The following is a 15545-nucleotide window of genomic DNA, read 5'->3' as shown; positions in this document are numbered from 1 at the left end:
AATTTTCTTGTTTCGTGAAAGAGATTTGTGTTTGGAAGTTTCCTTTAAGTGCACTTTTGTTTGACTGACTGATTTTACCTATTATCTTTTGTGATTACTTGGGACTTGTGTGCCACCTGACAGTGTCTATCAGTACATGTGGATTTTAATGAATAAATAAATATTTCAGACAGGAGGATGAGCGTAGATAGGAGGCTTTCTAGATGTGGATAAGGTTGAGAAGTAAGAAAGCACGTTGGGCAGAGGGAAAAATGACGAAGTTTTAAAAATGGAAGGGGAAATGAGAAAGTTCCTGAAGGAAGTAAGATATGTTAGATTTGTGTGAAGTGAGATGGAAAGACGGCGGGGATTAGTGGAGCGGCAGTGGAATTAGCGGCGCGGAGAGGAGCCAAGGCGGGGGGGGGGGGGGAATGTCATCACGCCGAGCAGAACAGAAATTTTGGAAAGAGGTCAGTGAATATAGAACGGGGATGAACAGATTATCACTAGTAAATCCCAACAAATATAATCAGCCAAAAGCGGAGATGCAGGTGAACGTGCAGACAAGTTGCCACCGCGAGAACTAATTACTCACATTGTTTAGGTGATTGATTAAAAGAAATAACTGGGAACGTCCCGGGAAGGTAACACCTAATAAGGATGGGAGACTGAAACAACGGAGAGGGAATAGGGATAGGAGAATACGATTGAAAAATAAAGCAAGGATCGTGGAGAGCAAGCAATCGGATTTTGCAAGGAAAAAAAGGTTTAATTCGACGAACGCCTGGTTTAACATCATCACATGCATCGGTAAAGATAGAAGATGCCGGGGAGATATTACCAGTTAAATTACGCTCGAGCATACATTTAGCAAAAGCGTACATAAATTGGTAGTGTTTTCCGGGGGAGGATGCAAGATATTATTGTAATCTAGTGCTTAACAATTGTAATAGGGGATTATAATTCAAAATGGGGGTATAAGATTACGTTTGAGTGGAAATTGAGAGTACAATGAAAAGAATACCAGGAAGCCGTTAATAACATTCAAATAGACGAAAGAGGACGGGAACTTGGAGGAAAGGTGAGACGGACTTGAAAAAGGAGAGGAATTAAACAGGAGCTCTAGAGGAAACATAACACCGGTTATTAAACGATAAAAAGAATTAGGATCGCACAAGAGATGGGAAGCTGATAAAAGAGAGAAGAAAATTGAGAACATGAACACACGGAGTGAGGAGGAACAACTGACAGAGTAGAAATAAACTCAGCCCAAGAACAAATGAAATCGGGGTGGAAACAGAATAGCGATGATACGCAGAAATTATGGAAGCGGAAACGCGGAAGCTACATAAAAGATGGAGAACGAATTTTCAGAAAGAAAAAAAATAAAATAAACTCTGTTATGACCGCACGGAAAAGGGAACAAAACAGATTTCACTAGGGTGCTCAGAATACGCAGAAGAACTTCATGGTAAATATAGTACGCCAGATATGTGAAGACGATGAGATTAGCCTACTAGGAGTATTGGGTAGCGAAGACGTGGTTTCAAAGCGCTTCGGGAAAAGAAGACGAGCAACAGAGAGGAAATGGAAAACATTCTCGGACAATTACTCGGAGGTTTAGCGATGAAAGGATTTCTTTTGGACTTTATCTCGTAATACTTAAACAGAAATGAATACGAAAAATAAACGAGGGTATGCTGAAAACGAATGCACACATCCTTGTAGGCCACAAACAAAATGACCTTCAAGAGCACTCCTGGTGGCATGTGGAAGTAACATCCCCCCTCACCACGCATGCGCAGGTATGAGGTCGTTACATTCATGCAGTGTATTTTGAGAAGCGGAAGTATGGACAGGTGTTCTAGTGCTATGTCAAGGCGAGTTAAACAGCGTGCTGTTATTGACAGCTGCCTTCACCTCACCATACGAGGTATAATGACTACCCTCGAGGTGTCTCTTGAGTTGAGGAAAAAAATAAAAATTGCAAGGTGCAAGATCGGGGGAATAAGGAGGGTGTGGAATCGGTTCAAATTTCAGGTTTCGCAGAACCTCTCCAGTTGCGCGAGAGGTGTGTGGACCAGCGTTGTTATGTTGCAAGATTATTGGCGCCAGGCTGCCTTTAACACGACAAACGTCTTCCTTGGATATTCCAATATGGTTTGCGAAACGCTTTGGAGTTATTCACCGGTCATTATGAATGAAATCTTCGACGAGTTTGCGATGTTTATCCTCTGTGGAAGTGATCGGACGTTCGCTGCGTGTTTCATCAACAATGCTCTTCCAGGATCGCAACCACGAAATTTTACTACCCATCGATTTACAGTAGACCTATCAACAGCATCGTCACCATAAACTGCATTTAAACGACGATGAATCTCAGTAGGAGTCACTTTTTAAATCACGCTGTTAAACTTGCATTGACATAGCACTAGAACAAGTCTCCATACTTCCGCTTCTCGAAATACACTGGATGAATTTAACGACCTCAAACCTGCGCATGCGTGTTGAGGGGGGAATGTTACTTCCACATGCCACCAGGAATGTTTCTGATGGTAATTTTATCTGTGATCTATAAGAATGTGTGCATTAGTTTTCAGCTTACCCTCGTATTTCAAAAGGTCAGTGATCACCATTGGTCAGTAATGGTCAGCCACATCGCTGTAGAGAGTAAATCCGTACCATTTGAGGGCCATACATTTGATTTCACATGCGGCATAGTAAGAAGTCAGAATTCATTGCTCGCCTCTCAATCACAGAGCGCACGCTAATTTTCAGACTTCCATAAACCTGTAATGCAATGATGTAAAGCCTCCCTAAGTCCGGTCCCATCCAAACACGTCATTCCGTCCATCCCTGCTCCATGCTCTTTCTCCCAACTCTTAATTTTCTTCTCCTTCTTCACGATTCATTTTATCTCCCTCATTTGTGTAAACCGAGTTTCGTTTTCTTAGGTGGTGCTGAAATAAGTTATCCGCTAGCTTTATTATTATTGTTTCTTATTTGTCCAATTAAATTATTGTAGTGCTTCCAAGAAACTGTGGGAGATGCCGCAACAGTAACTTTTGACGGATTCATCCGCTAGAACTCGTATGTATTTCAATGCAACAATTTCAGAGTGTTAAAAATCATTCGCCTTGACTGGGATTCGAACCCGGATCCCTCGATGTCCGGCCGACGAGAGCTTTTTTGAAAAATTTCAGAGTTTAAGAGGACTCCTCGATAGCTTAACTGGCTAAAGCACTCGGCCGGACATCGAGGGATCCGGGTTCGAATCCCAGTCAAGGCGAATGATTTTTAAACTCTGCAATTGTTGCAGAGTGTGGTGCTGTTTTTGGTCTTAACAAATAATTAATGCACATAATGATAGCACAAGCGAATATCTAAGAAAGATCAGTTTGGAAAAAGGAAGGAGAAGGGAAAGCGTGAGGCAAAGGTTATAATGATGAATGGAATAGAGAGAGAGAACACAACGAGGATGTCTGTGCGTGCCCCTCAGTCTTACGAGGGTGCGAAATTGACTACTGATTATACGAGATGGGCCAGATTCAATTTGTTATCAATTGATAGGAGCAGACTAAAAGTATGAGGGACTTTTTCCAATCCCTACGCGAAACAGACAGCAAAAATGAGGGAAGCAGAGCGCGAATACGTGGTGTGATGAGGGAAGATGTGGACACAATAAAGCAAGAAACGACGAGAAAACTAAATAGCCTAACTGCCAAGAGGACTTCCAAGGGTGCTTTATGGACAGTGGAATAGAAGGTCGGATTTGGACGGCATAGCCTACGAATGGAGAGAACTTTGAACGGGGGACAAAATCGATGTAGACTACATTTTGCAAAATAAAGTTCTTATGGCCTCAGTTCGCGCATTTATTGGACAGGGTAGTAGGAATGAGCAATGATAGGCCGTGTAATATGGCAGTGTTTTCCCAATTTCGAAGTATTTTTATGTTGTCCTATTGTCTTACAGTGCGCCACCTTCTCATGAGGCCATCTAAAATTGCTATCTATAAATTAACCCTAACCCTGTGAAAAGCCCAGGCAAAATCTGCAAACTTGAACTTTGAGAGATATGTGGCAATAAGAATGCGGGATCAACTAAGTAGGATTTGATTCGATTTATTTCCATTTTAATAAGTGTAGAGGTTTTGTTTCTTATGAAGCAATAATTCAACAGTGATCTGAACCCGATGATCTCAAGCTGAACTTTGTTGAAAATTCATGATCACAGTAAAATTCAACTATGCGTAAGCACTGAACTTGAAATTAAACCACTTGGCTCTTCCACATACAAAAAAAATTTAATGCGGAAAAGCCAAGTGGTTTAATTTCAAGTTCAATATGAAGATTTTCCATCAAAAGAACGCCATAAACTGCTCTATTTACACTTACGTACTTTCAATAATTCTACAATTTTTCAATTAAGGTACTGTGAAAAAAAACTTCACTTTTTCAGTTCAAAATTTATTTAACTATTTCGGGAATATTACTTTTGAACGATCGCTATTAAAGGTAGATGGGATGATGTCCTAATTTTCCCGCCTAAACCGCAAGGTTTTTAGGGTCCAAACGCCACACGCTAAAGTGTTACCGACATATTCTTGAAAAAAATATTCTCTTAAAGTTGTGCACGTGCCTGTTATGACTTTTTTGTTCTTACGAACTATTCTTCCATAATCGTAATTTTATTAATATTGGATTCAATACTACGACCTGTTTCCACCAAAAGACAGCCGAAATTCTGGCGTTGATGCGGTAAAGCACTCAGAAGTAGGCACAATCTCTCGACTATTTCACTAAACTGTTGCTTGAACACATGAAACTCGAACTTAACCTATCACTCGATTACTATCACATACATTTCAATCATTTCACGTACCCCTTTTCTAACATGCCATACTCTCCAGCCTATCATTACCAGAAATACCCCTAGTGCTGTGACATTAAAACGAATGACCCTGAAGTACTCAAATACTGCCGCATTAATTCTTTCCAGGGTTGAAAATTGATGCAATGATGCAGGTTTTTTGGTCAACTTCCTTCCTCATAAATGTCATTAAGAATTCCGAAAAAATCTATTTCTTTTCCCTCAAATCCTTCGGTTATTCTGCGTTGACATTATCTATTCCTGCAGTGCTATCGGAAGCTGTTGCGGTGAAGTGGACAGCATGAAGGAAGGCATGCAACTGACGGAATGTCATGACGATTCGACCCCTAAATCCCGCTCTCCCGGCAAACCACGTTTTATCAATTCGGCGCCTAAAGAAATGTTGGCCTTGAGCGACTGCGTCCTGCTAATCGCCGGGCATAATCATTTACATTCGAGGCGTGTAAATTTCGGGGTAAGGGGAGAAAGAGGCGTAGTTGTCCAGTGAGTAGACGGCGAACTACCGGCCGGGGTTCGATTCGGAAGAGGGATTGGGTTGGTACGATGGCTTGTGCATTAGGTTCCCACCCCGAGGGTTCAAGTTCGGATCCCGTCTGTGGCATGACGACATCGTACCTCCGTAGGAGAGACCATTTCAATAAAATTAGAGAGATTAAGCCTAGAGCAGATAGATTTAGGATGTCATTTTTCCCAACAACGATAAGGGATCAGAATAACGTCGGACCCGGAGGAAAAAAAGTATTTTCAGTCAAAAGCAGTCTGGTGCGTAAACACACCCTGACGGTGGCTTGCGGGGTACTACGCAATAATAAAATAACGTTTCCGTGGCATCCTGATCCCAGAGCGATGTTAGAGATCACTTTAAAGGAACATCTTGAGAGCTGTATTGAACAAACTAGAGTTGGTCGAACAAAGAGTGGGGAAATAATCGAATTAAAAAGTCAAGATGCTGTTTCGCGGGTTTGGGGAACTCATCTGCTAAATACGCGCCCAGCATATGGAACCGCCCTCCAGACTTAAATTCGGAAGTGAACAGGACACAGTACTACTGGATGAAACCTGAAACACAACCCTACGAAAAAGGGATTGAAAAAGTATAAACTCAAGATAAACAAGATTAAAGATCTGAAGTTGATATAAGGAAGGGAAACTCAAAGTAAGGCTATGGAGAGACCGGCTGGAACAAGAGGACGAGTTTTGCCATTTAGGAAGCAAGATCCATGGTAGAGGGATATAGTAAGCAGAATGGGAAGGACGAAGAAGGCTTTCTTGCAGAGAAAAAAAGAACTAGTAACGGCAAGTAGTGCTAGAATTGGCGACGGAAGCAATTCGTTGAAACTTATGTTTTGAGTCCACTTTTCTAGGAATGACCGACGAGGACTTCAGGAGCAGCAGAAAGAAGGAAATTGGAGGCGATGTAATTATGGTCCTGAAAAGAGAATGATGAAAATGGACAAAGAGAGATTGTAATAAATAAAGAAATACTTCTTCGAGTGAGTGATGAGAGAAGCCCATTTTTTTGAATTTTTTAGTACTCTTCCAGCCACCACTAGGGTGTGTGGCAGGGGGTGATTACAAACCAGACTACTTTCGACGCAAAATACCAATCCCCCCGAAGTGGTTGGACAACGTTATTCTGAACCCATGTCATTCGTGTAAAAAATGAAATCTTAACTCTATCTGTTTTACAGTTGATCTCTCTTATTTTATTTGCATGATATCTCCTACCGTAGTACAATGGAGGGTATAACACATTTTCAACATCATCGCTAAAGAGATATCCTCCCAATTAATGCAAGAAATGTAATCTGTCATTTAACCTACGCTCCGTGAGTGATTCCCATCCTAACTCCTCTAATAATTTTGAAACGCTACTCAGTTTTTCATGAGAAAGTTTTACAAATCTAGCTCCTCTACGCTGCACGCGATCCAATTCGGCAATCAATCCAACTCCATGAGAATCAAAGCTTTACTTTGGTATACATGCGATACCGTAGAGTGTAGACGAGAGGGACTTCTGAACAGAGAAATGGTTTGGTTTGGTTTTTGCCGCGCGCATTTCTTCACCACAGAAGCAGGAAACATCACGATTGGCGAATTGAAAGAAACAGCGGGAAATGTCGCAACATCAAAACCCTGCGGGTCCACACGCTCGTATTCACACAACTAGAGATATTACTCCCGAAAAAATAATTCTCTCCAACTCTGGGATACGAACACGAATCTATCAATTTCCGGCCAAGTCTGGGCTGACATTTTCCGTCACTTGCGACCTACCGATGAGTTTTCTTGCGCCCTGAATTCCCAGGATTTTAAAGCTCTTTTTACATGACTTCCGGAAACTGAATTTTAGAGAACTGTGAAGTATCTCGCATTCAAGTTAAAGAAATTCAAACCTCCCGAAAGTGAAATTTGACGGGATGTCAGCAATCACAAATCGCTCCAATGGCTGGTGTCCTCGTGTTAGCAACATTCGTGAGTTGATTGCTGGCTTTTTTAGTGGAGGGAAGGGATGGGGGACGGGAAGATACGATGAGAAGCAGTGCCTTTCGGACCACTAGGTACTCGTAGAGTGGGCATATGCCATGAACAAGTCTCGGGTCGAAGAGGCCTTCCCTTCGCCTGGCATCGTCTTCGCCGCGGGAACTTGCTTTGCCGTGACGCCGAGCGTCGAACGCATCCATCCGTCGCTCGGGGCGAACGACCACCACATCCCTTCTCCTGCGAACAGCTGGCCGGGTCGCCCTGTTGGAGGGGGAAGGCAAGGAAAAGCACCCTCCTCCTCCCCCTCACACACCCTACTCCATTGATATACACCAGTGTGGACAAGAAAGAGAGAGAAAGACATGGAAGGCGCGCGACGACCACCTCCCCAGCGTCGCAAGCAACGCGAGGCGTCGTCCCAATTAGCCACCCACCCACCACCACCACGCCCTCCTCCTCACTCAGGAGCGGAGGAGGCAGATGGCTCATCTGTGACGACGCCTGCAAGCGAGTGAATTTCGGCCTCCGAAGAGATCTCTCTCTCCGTTGTGTGCGACCCCCCTCTTTCCCATCCTATCCCTCCCTCCCCTCCCCCCTTGCTTTCTCCTTCCTCACTCCCCCCCCGCACACACACACACAATGCTGCTACGCCCACACGGCACTCCGCGGCGGCGTGGTGGACCAAACCACTCGATGGGGGGGGGGGGGGACTGATGCTGGAATGAAAAAATGCACGAAGGCAGACATGTGGTTGTGTGTGGAGGGAAAAGGGGGGGGGGGGATGGTGCCAATTACGTGCTCTTTGGGACATTCGCACTCGGGGCTTCAATTCCCCTTTCCTGGCATCCGCGAGTATCATGTCACGCAATTGAGTCGTGGGGGGACACTCGCCCGACGGAAACGACAAGACGGACGTTCTGTGGCCTATTACTTACTGCCCAAGCAGATGGAGATCCCGGGAAGCAAGGCTTGCCTCCGGGATGAGGAGGGCTTGGAAAAGGGAATATTCCTCACTTAAAACGCGAAATTAAAATCCAAAATACATGCATATAAATATAACAGCTGAGGCCAGTCGCTCAACTGTCATCTGTCTACAAGACATATCACAGGAAACGCTACACAGTGCCATTCACAACTTGATAGGAAGCAATTATTCACATAAATTTGAAGATTTATGGCGAGTTTCATCAATAAATAGTTATAATTACAGTATGTGGCAAGAAGGCAAAACAGTATGCATTTACAAGGGGATAAAAATGCTCTCGGATGTATATATTCAAATGTCTACGTAAATAAATGATATCTCCAAATGTATGCTCTAACAAAATACTGATCGGGATCAATTCAGAATGAAATTAGTGAAGAAATACGGATAAATTTATACTTATAAACGAAGGCATTTTCAATAAAATGCGTTTTCCCTCTTGTAAACTGCCAATAGTACCCCTAGTAGCCCTTTCTACACTAAAATAATTTCAGTAACCGTTCAAAACGTAGCTCAATACGTTTTTCATATGATGATAGTATGTTAAAAATACGTTTAAGACTGTACTGAATTATTGATACATTAACTCAAAACCAATAATATCACGATTGACGAGTAGTATTGCTGATTCAAATAACGAGTTACCTCAGGATAGGGAGCACATGATAGACAAGCTTCAATTTATTGATTGAAGACTAGAAAGTATACTTGAGAGGTACTTGAATTTTTTTGTAAAATATAAATGAAGAAAAGGGTCAAACCTTTCTGATGTCATCTTGAAGGATAAGAACTCCGATACTATAGATCCTCGTCCATTTTATAAAGCTGTAGTATTCTGCGGGGGCTTTCTTCCTATGCACGTAGAACTGCTCGTCATTCCTGAGGGTATCTCATGGAAACCTATGATCTAGTCCAAGGCATGTAGAATGTAATCAACCACATACACTACACAGCAACCACTTATGCACACGGAAGCTCACGATCATCAAACATATTCCTACAACATCTGACATAACAGGAGTAGAATATTTATCCCCTTGTGAGCAGAACTGAAAGGCTAACTTCGAAGCTCGCCGGTAGAGTGTACACCTGTACAATGTATGAAAAACACTGGCCCTAGAGTTTCACTTCAGTCGGCGCTGCGGTTTCCGCCTTATCCTCAATATATTTATTCAACTGTTTATAAGGAGAGCGTAAGCATTATTTTGCACAATTTTCATTAATGTTATTTTCATCTACCTCTTGAAAGAGAATAAGTGTCTTCCTCACCATAATTTTTGGATTATTTGCAGAATATTAACGTCTGTTGTTTAAGTTGGAGAAAACCTTGAGTGAAACCGGCAACTTAATTCTCTTTTCCGATGTAAACTATTGTGTACTGTCTGCAACCCAGTTTTGTCGACCAAGAAAATGAGTTATACAGAGAAACATGAAAGTATTACGAAGGATGATTGGATGAGCAGGCTCGAAGGTCTACATATTCAGAGAGCAGACATGAACAAACTTATTATGAACTACCTTGTGACAGGTACGTGACGGCTGTTGCCTTAATTTAATGCATTGAATGAATTCAAATGAGTGAGTAAATTACGTGGATAAATGCGTGTAGGCGAATGACAATGATATAGCTCCCCAATTGAACACATTACTTTTGCTTATAGAGGGATTCAAGGAAGCAGCAGAGAAATTTCAGCAGGAATCTGGAGCTAAACCAAGTGTTGATTTGGATTCGTTAGATGATCGCATTCGCATTAGGGATGCGGTTCAAGGAGGTCGTGTGCAAGAAGCCACGGCACTAGTAAACCATCTTCACCCAGAGTTATTGGACAACGATCGCTACCTGTACTTCCATCTTCAGGTTCGATTAATACGTGAAAGTTACCTAACCTTGACACACACTCCATTGTTGTTTTCCATTCTAGTCTATTGTCATATCAATTCACAAGCAATATGGATATCTCCAGGTCATAACGTGTATTAGTTGCAGTATTATTGTTGTAGTAGTATTGTTGTATTCATAGAATAATTAAAAGTATTTTGTCCATTTTCTCTCGAGTAACAAAGTACAGCTCACTTATAGCTGCGTACTTTGACTTAAGGAGAGAGATTCCACTTATAGGACATTAATCCATGCTTATGGTGGTGTTTTCTTTAAACTTTATTGTATTTTATTTCAGCAATTGCATCTGATAGAACTGATTAGAGCAGGTCGAGTGGAGGAAGCATTGCGTTTCGCCCAGGAACAACTATCCGAAGCCGGCGAGTCGGATCCCACTGTGCTGGCGGAACTGGAAAGGACTTTAGCACTCTTGGCATTTGAGGAGCCGGATAAGAGCCCCTTCGCAGATCTTTTGCACCCCACCCATCGCCAGAAAGTTAGTAATTTAGCTTGAAATTGAATATCATCATGCATTAGTTTAACGCAATTTTGAGGTTTTCACATATGTTGGTTTAGATTCCTTGCCAGTATTATTTTTCTCAAATTTGGACATTAACATTCGGCAACCTATAATTAGATTAGCTGTAAATAGGGCACCTGTTGACAAGTTCTCAGGTTTGCGAATAATACGGTTACAATGTATGGAAGGCTCTATATCCCTGTCAGTTTGAAAGCCAGGAATTAACATGCCACTCCTGTACTAAGTGTGATACCAAATACTCTTATCAGTTACAGCAAACAGTCCAATAGGCTTCATGTTAAAAAGGGGTGAGTTGGTGAGGTTATTAGGTAAGAATTATCATAAACTTTCACCCAAGCTATTGATTGTAATAAAAAATTTCGGGCACAGAAGGCCATCCATCTTCCATAAGATAAAGCAAAATTTCATGTCATCTCACTGTAAAATGTGATGAGATCTCAAAGAGTACCACCAAAATGACACATTAATCAAAAATAGATGTAGTGTAAATCTTTGAGTTCACAGTGATACCATGATAGAAACTATGGTTCTGAATGCTATAACAGGGATGCATGTATTGACGTTTAATTATGGATGAAACATTTAAGGTATGATCCATACCTTGAGTCTAAGAATAGTTTATAAGTCAAAATTTGTAATACCTTGCCATTTCATTAAAATTGTGAATAACCTCCTACTAAACGTCACAACAGTCAGACAGTGATAACCATTTTGTTCAATGTGCAAATTATTTAATACTGGGAAATATCATGATAAATATTAGTAAAGCCAATAAAATACATGAAAAAGTTTGATAGCAAGTTGATAAATCTTGGTGAAGATATATGATGTCACATAAATGTGCCTGTACAACAAATCAGATGACCGTATCAATGTGAAATTGTGAAAATTTATTTTAACCCAATTTTGGCTCAAATAAATAGCATAATGTATGAGTGGAGGATGCGTATTCCCAAATCTATGGTGGATATGCATGATCTAGTTACAAAATATCGTCATGAACTTCTTTTGAATTAGGATAAAATGTGGTCATTGTTGCACATGTACTAATTAACCTTAAGATCCTGAGTGCATTTGAAAACTATGCCACCCATTGAACACAAGCAGTAGACAATTACAAAATTCTGTTGTCTTGAAAATGAATAGACTTCAAGGAGCCATCGAGTTTCTTTAATTACAAATAATTGTCACCCTGGAGTGTGGTAGTTGAGTGAATAGATAACTGGGCTACAGATGAGAAGACCACGTTTTGATTCCAGGCGATGGATGCCTCTTGAGCACCCAGGGATTGATTAACTGATACCAACCCCCCCCCCCTTATTTATTGCTCTGTCAATGCCTGAATTTCATGTTGTGTGTGGCTTTCCCTTAACTATTGGGCAACCTGATTGCTGTGGTGGGTTTGGTTTGTTGCCTATCTAGGCAGTATTTCACTGTCTTTGTCCATCGCATTCCATTCCAAGAGTACATTATACGAGGCATGTTCATAAATTAAGGGCCGTTTGGTCACAGGAAAAAATATACTCACATGAAACACATTCTATTGGCACTTTTAGTTAGCTACAAACCTACTTCACTTCTCCACATAATCGCCGTTCACTTCTAAGCACTTTTAGTACCACTGCGCCAGCTTCTTTAACCCCTCTGCATAGAAGCTCGCCGCCTGAGAGTTGAACCAATTGACAACGCCGTTCTTGAGTTCCTCTTTGGTTTCAAAACGTCCACCGAGCCACTGTTTCAAGTGCAAGAAGAGGAATTAGTTGCTAGGAGCAAGGTCAGGACTGTACGGTGGGGGTGGATGGTCAAAAACTTTCGTCCACTGGACATTCTTTGCTCTTTGTGGTGGTCGGTGAGCATTTTCAGTACTCACCTTGCACACAATTTGTGGTATCCAAGGTCTTCCGTGACAATAATGTAGACAGTAGTGCGTCCAAGTTGAGGAAATTGTTCAGCCAGGCCATTAATCGTCAATCGACGATCACATCGTGGTTTTTGTTCTACTTACGAAACAATTTCATCAGTCAGAATGCTGGGCCTGCCACTTCGCTCTTCTCCATGGACATTTGCTCATCCATTTTTAAAACCACAGCACCATTGTCTAACCTTTACTTCACTCATAACTGTAGGTCCATGAACTAGGCATAACTCCCGATAAATTTCAGCAGCTGACAATCCTTTTGCATACAAGAATCGTATGACAGATCGCACTTCACAGCTGCCGGGATGAACGATTGTCACAGATATTGTTGTTCGCATGCACGGACAAGTAAACGACTTCTGAAACAAAACAAATGCCGCTGTAGCTTCTCAATGAATCAGTAGATGTAAAACAGCAGGAGTAAAAAGCAGAAGTTGAAATGTAAAGCAGCCACTGGGTAATAAACTTCATTGTAGTCATGAAAATATTGTTTGTATGTGATGTGGAAGTGTCATTATGTAAAAATATTTTATCTCTTCTGTTTTTATGTGTTCGTATGTAATTTTCATTGTAGAGTTATCTTTGACCTAACCTGACCGTTGCCACCAGGAAATTTGCCTAATTGCAACGTAATTGTGTAAATAAATAAATAAAACTTGTGTTCTGAAGCGCCAATATTTAAATATAAGCAAACGGCCCTTACCTTATTGAATAAGCCTCATATGATTCTGTTTCACCCTGGTCATCATTGAGGCACGTGCCAACACACAATCATATTACATTGTCTCTTCACAGGTCGCGAGTGAGCTCAATGCTGCCATCCTTCGGGCTGAGAACTGTGACTGGGGTGATGGGTCATCAACTCCACCCCCGCGCCTCACTGGCCTTCTCAAGCTGATCCTGTGGGCACAGGAGGAGCTCGACCGCAAAAAAATCAAGTACCCTCGCATGAGCATCCTTGCGAGTGCTGTCATTGATCCCCCGACTAGCAAGTGACACAACAATTGCAGCGAAGAGTCGATGGATGCCCAGAGAAGCATGCAAGACTGCGACGAAATGGAAGGCGTCGATGAGATAATGATGAATGTTTGCAGTATGTGAATGCTGAGCTCTTGATACATTGGAGAGGCCGCCTTCAACACCACTTGTGGTCTGGTCAATGTCCATAACAGAGCTAAAACATGCTTTTTGCATAAGGTTGTTAAATTATTCCCACACAAGGCAATTTGTATTTATCACTAGGTCCCAAATTTTCCTCCACTGTTAATAAAGAGTTCCATAAATTATTGATGATAAAATGAAACGGTTTTGTGGAAGTTTATTCTGCCCACCGTGTACTTTCAAATCTCCCTTTCCACTCATCCAAAATGTTTGAATTGGATGCTGGTGGGGCACTACTTTTGGGTGTGAGAAAATTGAGACTTGTTTTTTAGATGTCAGAAGTTTATAAAAATTATGACATTTATAAAAAGATAAATTTGAACTTTGAAACAAATTATTAAGTGAAAAATGTGGTGTTGAATGACTTGCCCGAGTGGGCCCAGTACTCGAATAGAATTCTCAATTATGTTTACTCCACAATTCTGGTGCACATTTTTGTAACGTCTTTGCTGAGTTGTTTTTCTATTATGTATGTCTTTAAAGGAAACTTTCTCTGAAGCATCTTAGTTTAGGCTTGTGAAAGTGATCCCCCCCCTGTGCTCTAAATGTGCCTGTTGCACATTTTCTTGTAGTTCTGCACCATTGTGGTTACCATCTTTGTATTTATTATTACCTTTTAGCCTTTTAGGGTTGTTTGAGGGTACAAAATGTGTGTGGTGTATGTGATTTAACATATGAATCATTGCAGTAATTTTGAAACTGTTAGATAGATACCTGTTAAACATGTACTTTGGCATAGGTTTTGGTGATCAGTTAACATTCAGCAAAGACTGGTAGAAAGTTGCAAAGGTATTAGTTGAGAGAACAGTGATTTTGGGGCAAATTAAGTGCCGGAAAATGAGACTAAGTGCTGATTTAAGTTTCATTTTATCCATGTAAATAAATTTTCTGCACATGTGGAAATAAACTTTTGTAATCAATGTTATGCTAATAAAAAAATTTTTCAATGAGCAAATCATTAAGCTGTCTTACCATAGTGTGATTTTGAACTCTTTGTACATGAGATTGTGGAGATGTTTTCAAAAAACTGATTTTAGTAATACTTCATTGTTTTGAATATCTGTTTCTTATCAATAATTTTCAGTCACAGCTCGGGAACAATTTTAATTCATATTATTTAGCCTTCAATTTCATGAAAACTTTGTTTGTGATTTTGAAGAGGAAATCTGTACGTTCACTATTTGATTAGGATAACATTCATTTGTGATTGCAGTTGCCATGCTTCCGAGCTCATTTTCACCTTGTAGCAAGCCCTTCATACGTTCTTAAACACTGCCAAACCAAGGTTCAAGGCTTTAAACTTAATGATAAACATTTTCTTCACCATCTACCGGCCTTCATGCTGTCTAAAAAACCCACTCTCTTCCCTCCTTTACCTCACTTTCCCTTCTATTGCAGCTGTCAACATACCACTACCTTTTAATATAGCTTCCATTCATTTCTTCTGCTATTTTCATATTTCCTCCAGCAACTTTCTGTAAATGGTTTATAACCTTGAAAAAAAAAGCATTTCAGTATTTTGGGAGCATAGTACATGTATTTTTAGTTTGGAAAGTGGAAGGTCGTTCCTCGTCCAAGTAAAAAGATGATTAACTTTGGATTGTAGAAGAGCCATAGTGACCCCTGGTTTCTTATGGGTTTCCTGTTGATTTCTTTCACTTTAGTTTATATATTCATGAAGGACATTTCAATATGTCATCTAATA

General features: G+C 41.0%; 2 protein-coding genes across 2 annotated transcripts in view; one reads left to right on the top strand and one right to left on the bottom strand.

The window, feature by feature from the left end:
* RhoGAP93B (MyTH4 and RhoGAP_KIAA1688 domain-containing protein RhoGAP93B) overlaps nucleotides 1–9366 on the bottom strand; it is a 120531-nt gene extending 111165 nt beyond the window's left edge. The window contains exon 1 of the mRNA XM_071587946.1: nucleotides 9103–9366. Coding sequence (XP_071444047.1) covers nucleotides 9103–9116 — 14 coding nt within the window. The 5' untranslated portion in view covers nucleotides 9117–9366. The remainder of the gene's footprint in view (nucleotides 1–9102) is intronic.
* Nucleotides 9367–9482: 116 nt separating this feature from the next.
* On the top strand, nucleotides 9483–14798 carry Hou (GID complex subunit 8 homolog protein Houki). Its single transcript, XM_071588336.1, has 5 exons — nucleotides 9483–9534; nucleotides 9634–9869; nucleotides 10003–10199; nucleotides 10519–10716; nucleotides 13475–14798. The coding sequence occupies exons 2-5, from the start codon at nucleotides 9752–9754 to the stop codon at nucleotides 13673–13675; spliced, it is 714 nt and encodes a 237-aa protein (XP_071444437.1). The 5' UTR covers nucleotides 9483–9534; nucleotides 9634–9751; the 3' UTR covers nucleotides 13676–14798.
* Nucleotides 14799–15545: the final 747 nt, after the last annotated feature.

Source organism: Hetaerina americana, unplaced genomic scaffold (genome assembly GCF_022747635.1).
Source record: "Hetaerina americana unplaced genomic scaffold, ioHetAmer1.1.p SCAF_3, whole genome shotgun sequence".
NCBI lineage: Eukaryota > Metazoa > Arthropoda > Insecta > Odonata > Calopterygidae > Hetaerina > Hetaerina americana.
This window is presented reverse-complemented; position numbering and strand designations above follow the sequence as displayed.

Bases quoted from the DNA above. Each gene is read 5' to 3' on its own strand.
- Hou (XM_071588336.1), top strand. From the start codon at position 9,752: ATGAGTTATACAGAGAAACATGAAAGTATTACGAAGGATGATTGGATG. The intron at 10,200-10,518 runs GTTCGATTAATA...ATTTTATTTCAG, and splicing joins ACCTGTACTTCCATCTTCAG to CAATTGCATCTGATAGAACT. The intron at 10,717-13,474 runs GTTAGTAATTTA...GTCTCTTCACAG, and splicing joins ACCCCACCCATCGCCAGAAA to GTCGCGAGTGAGCTCAATGC.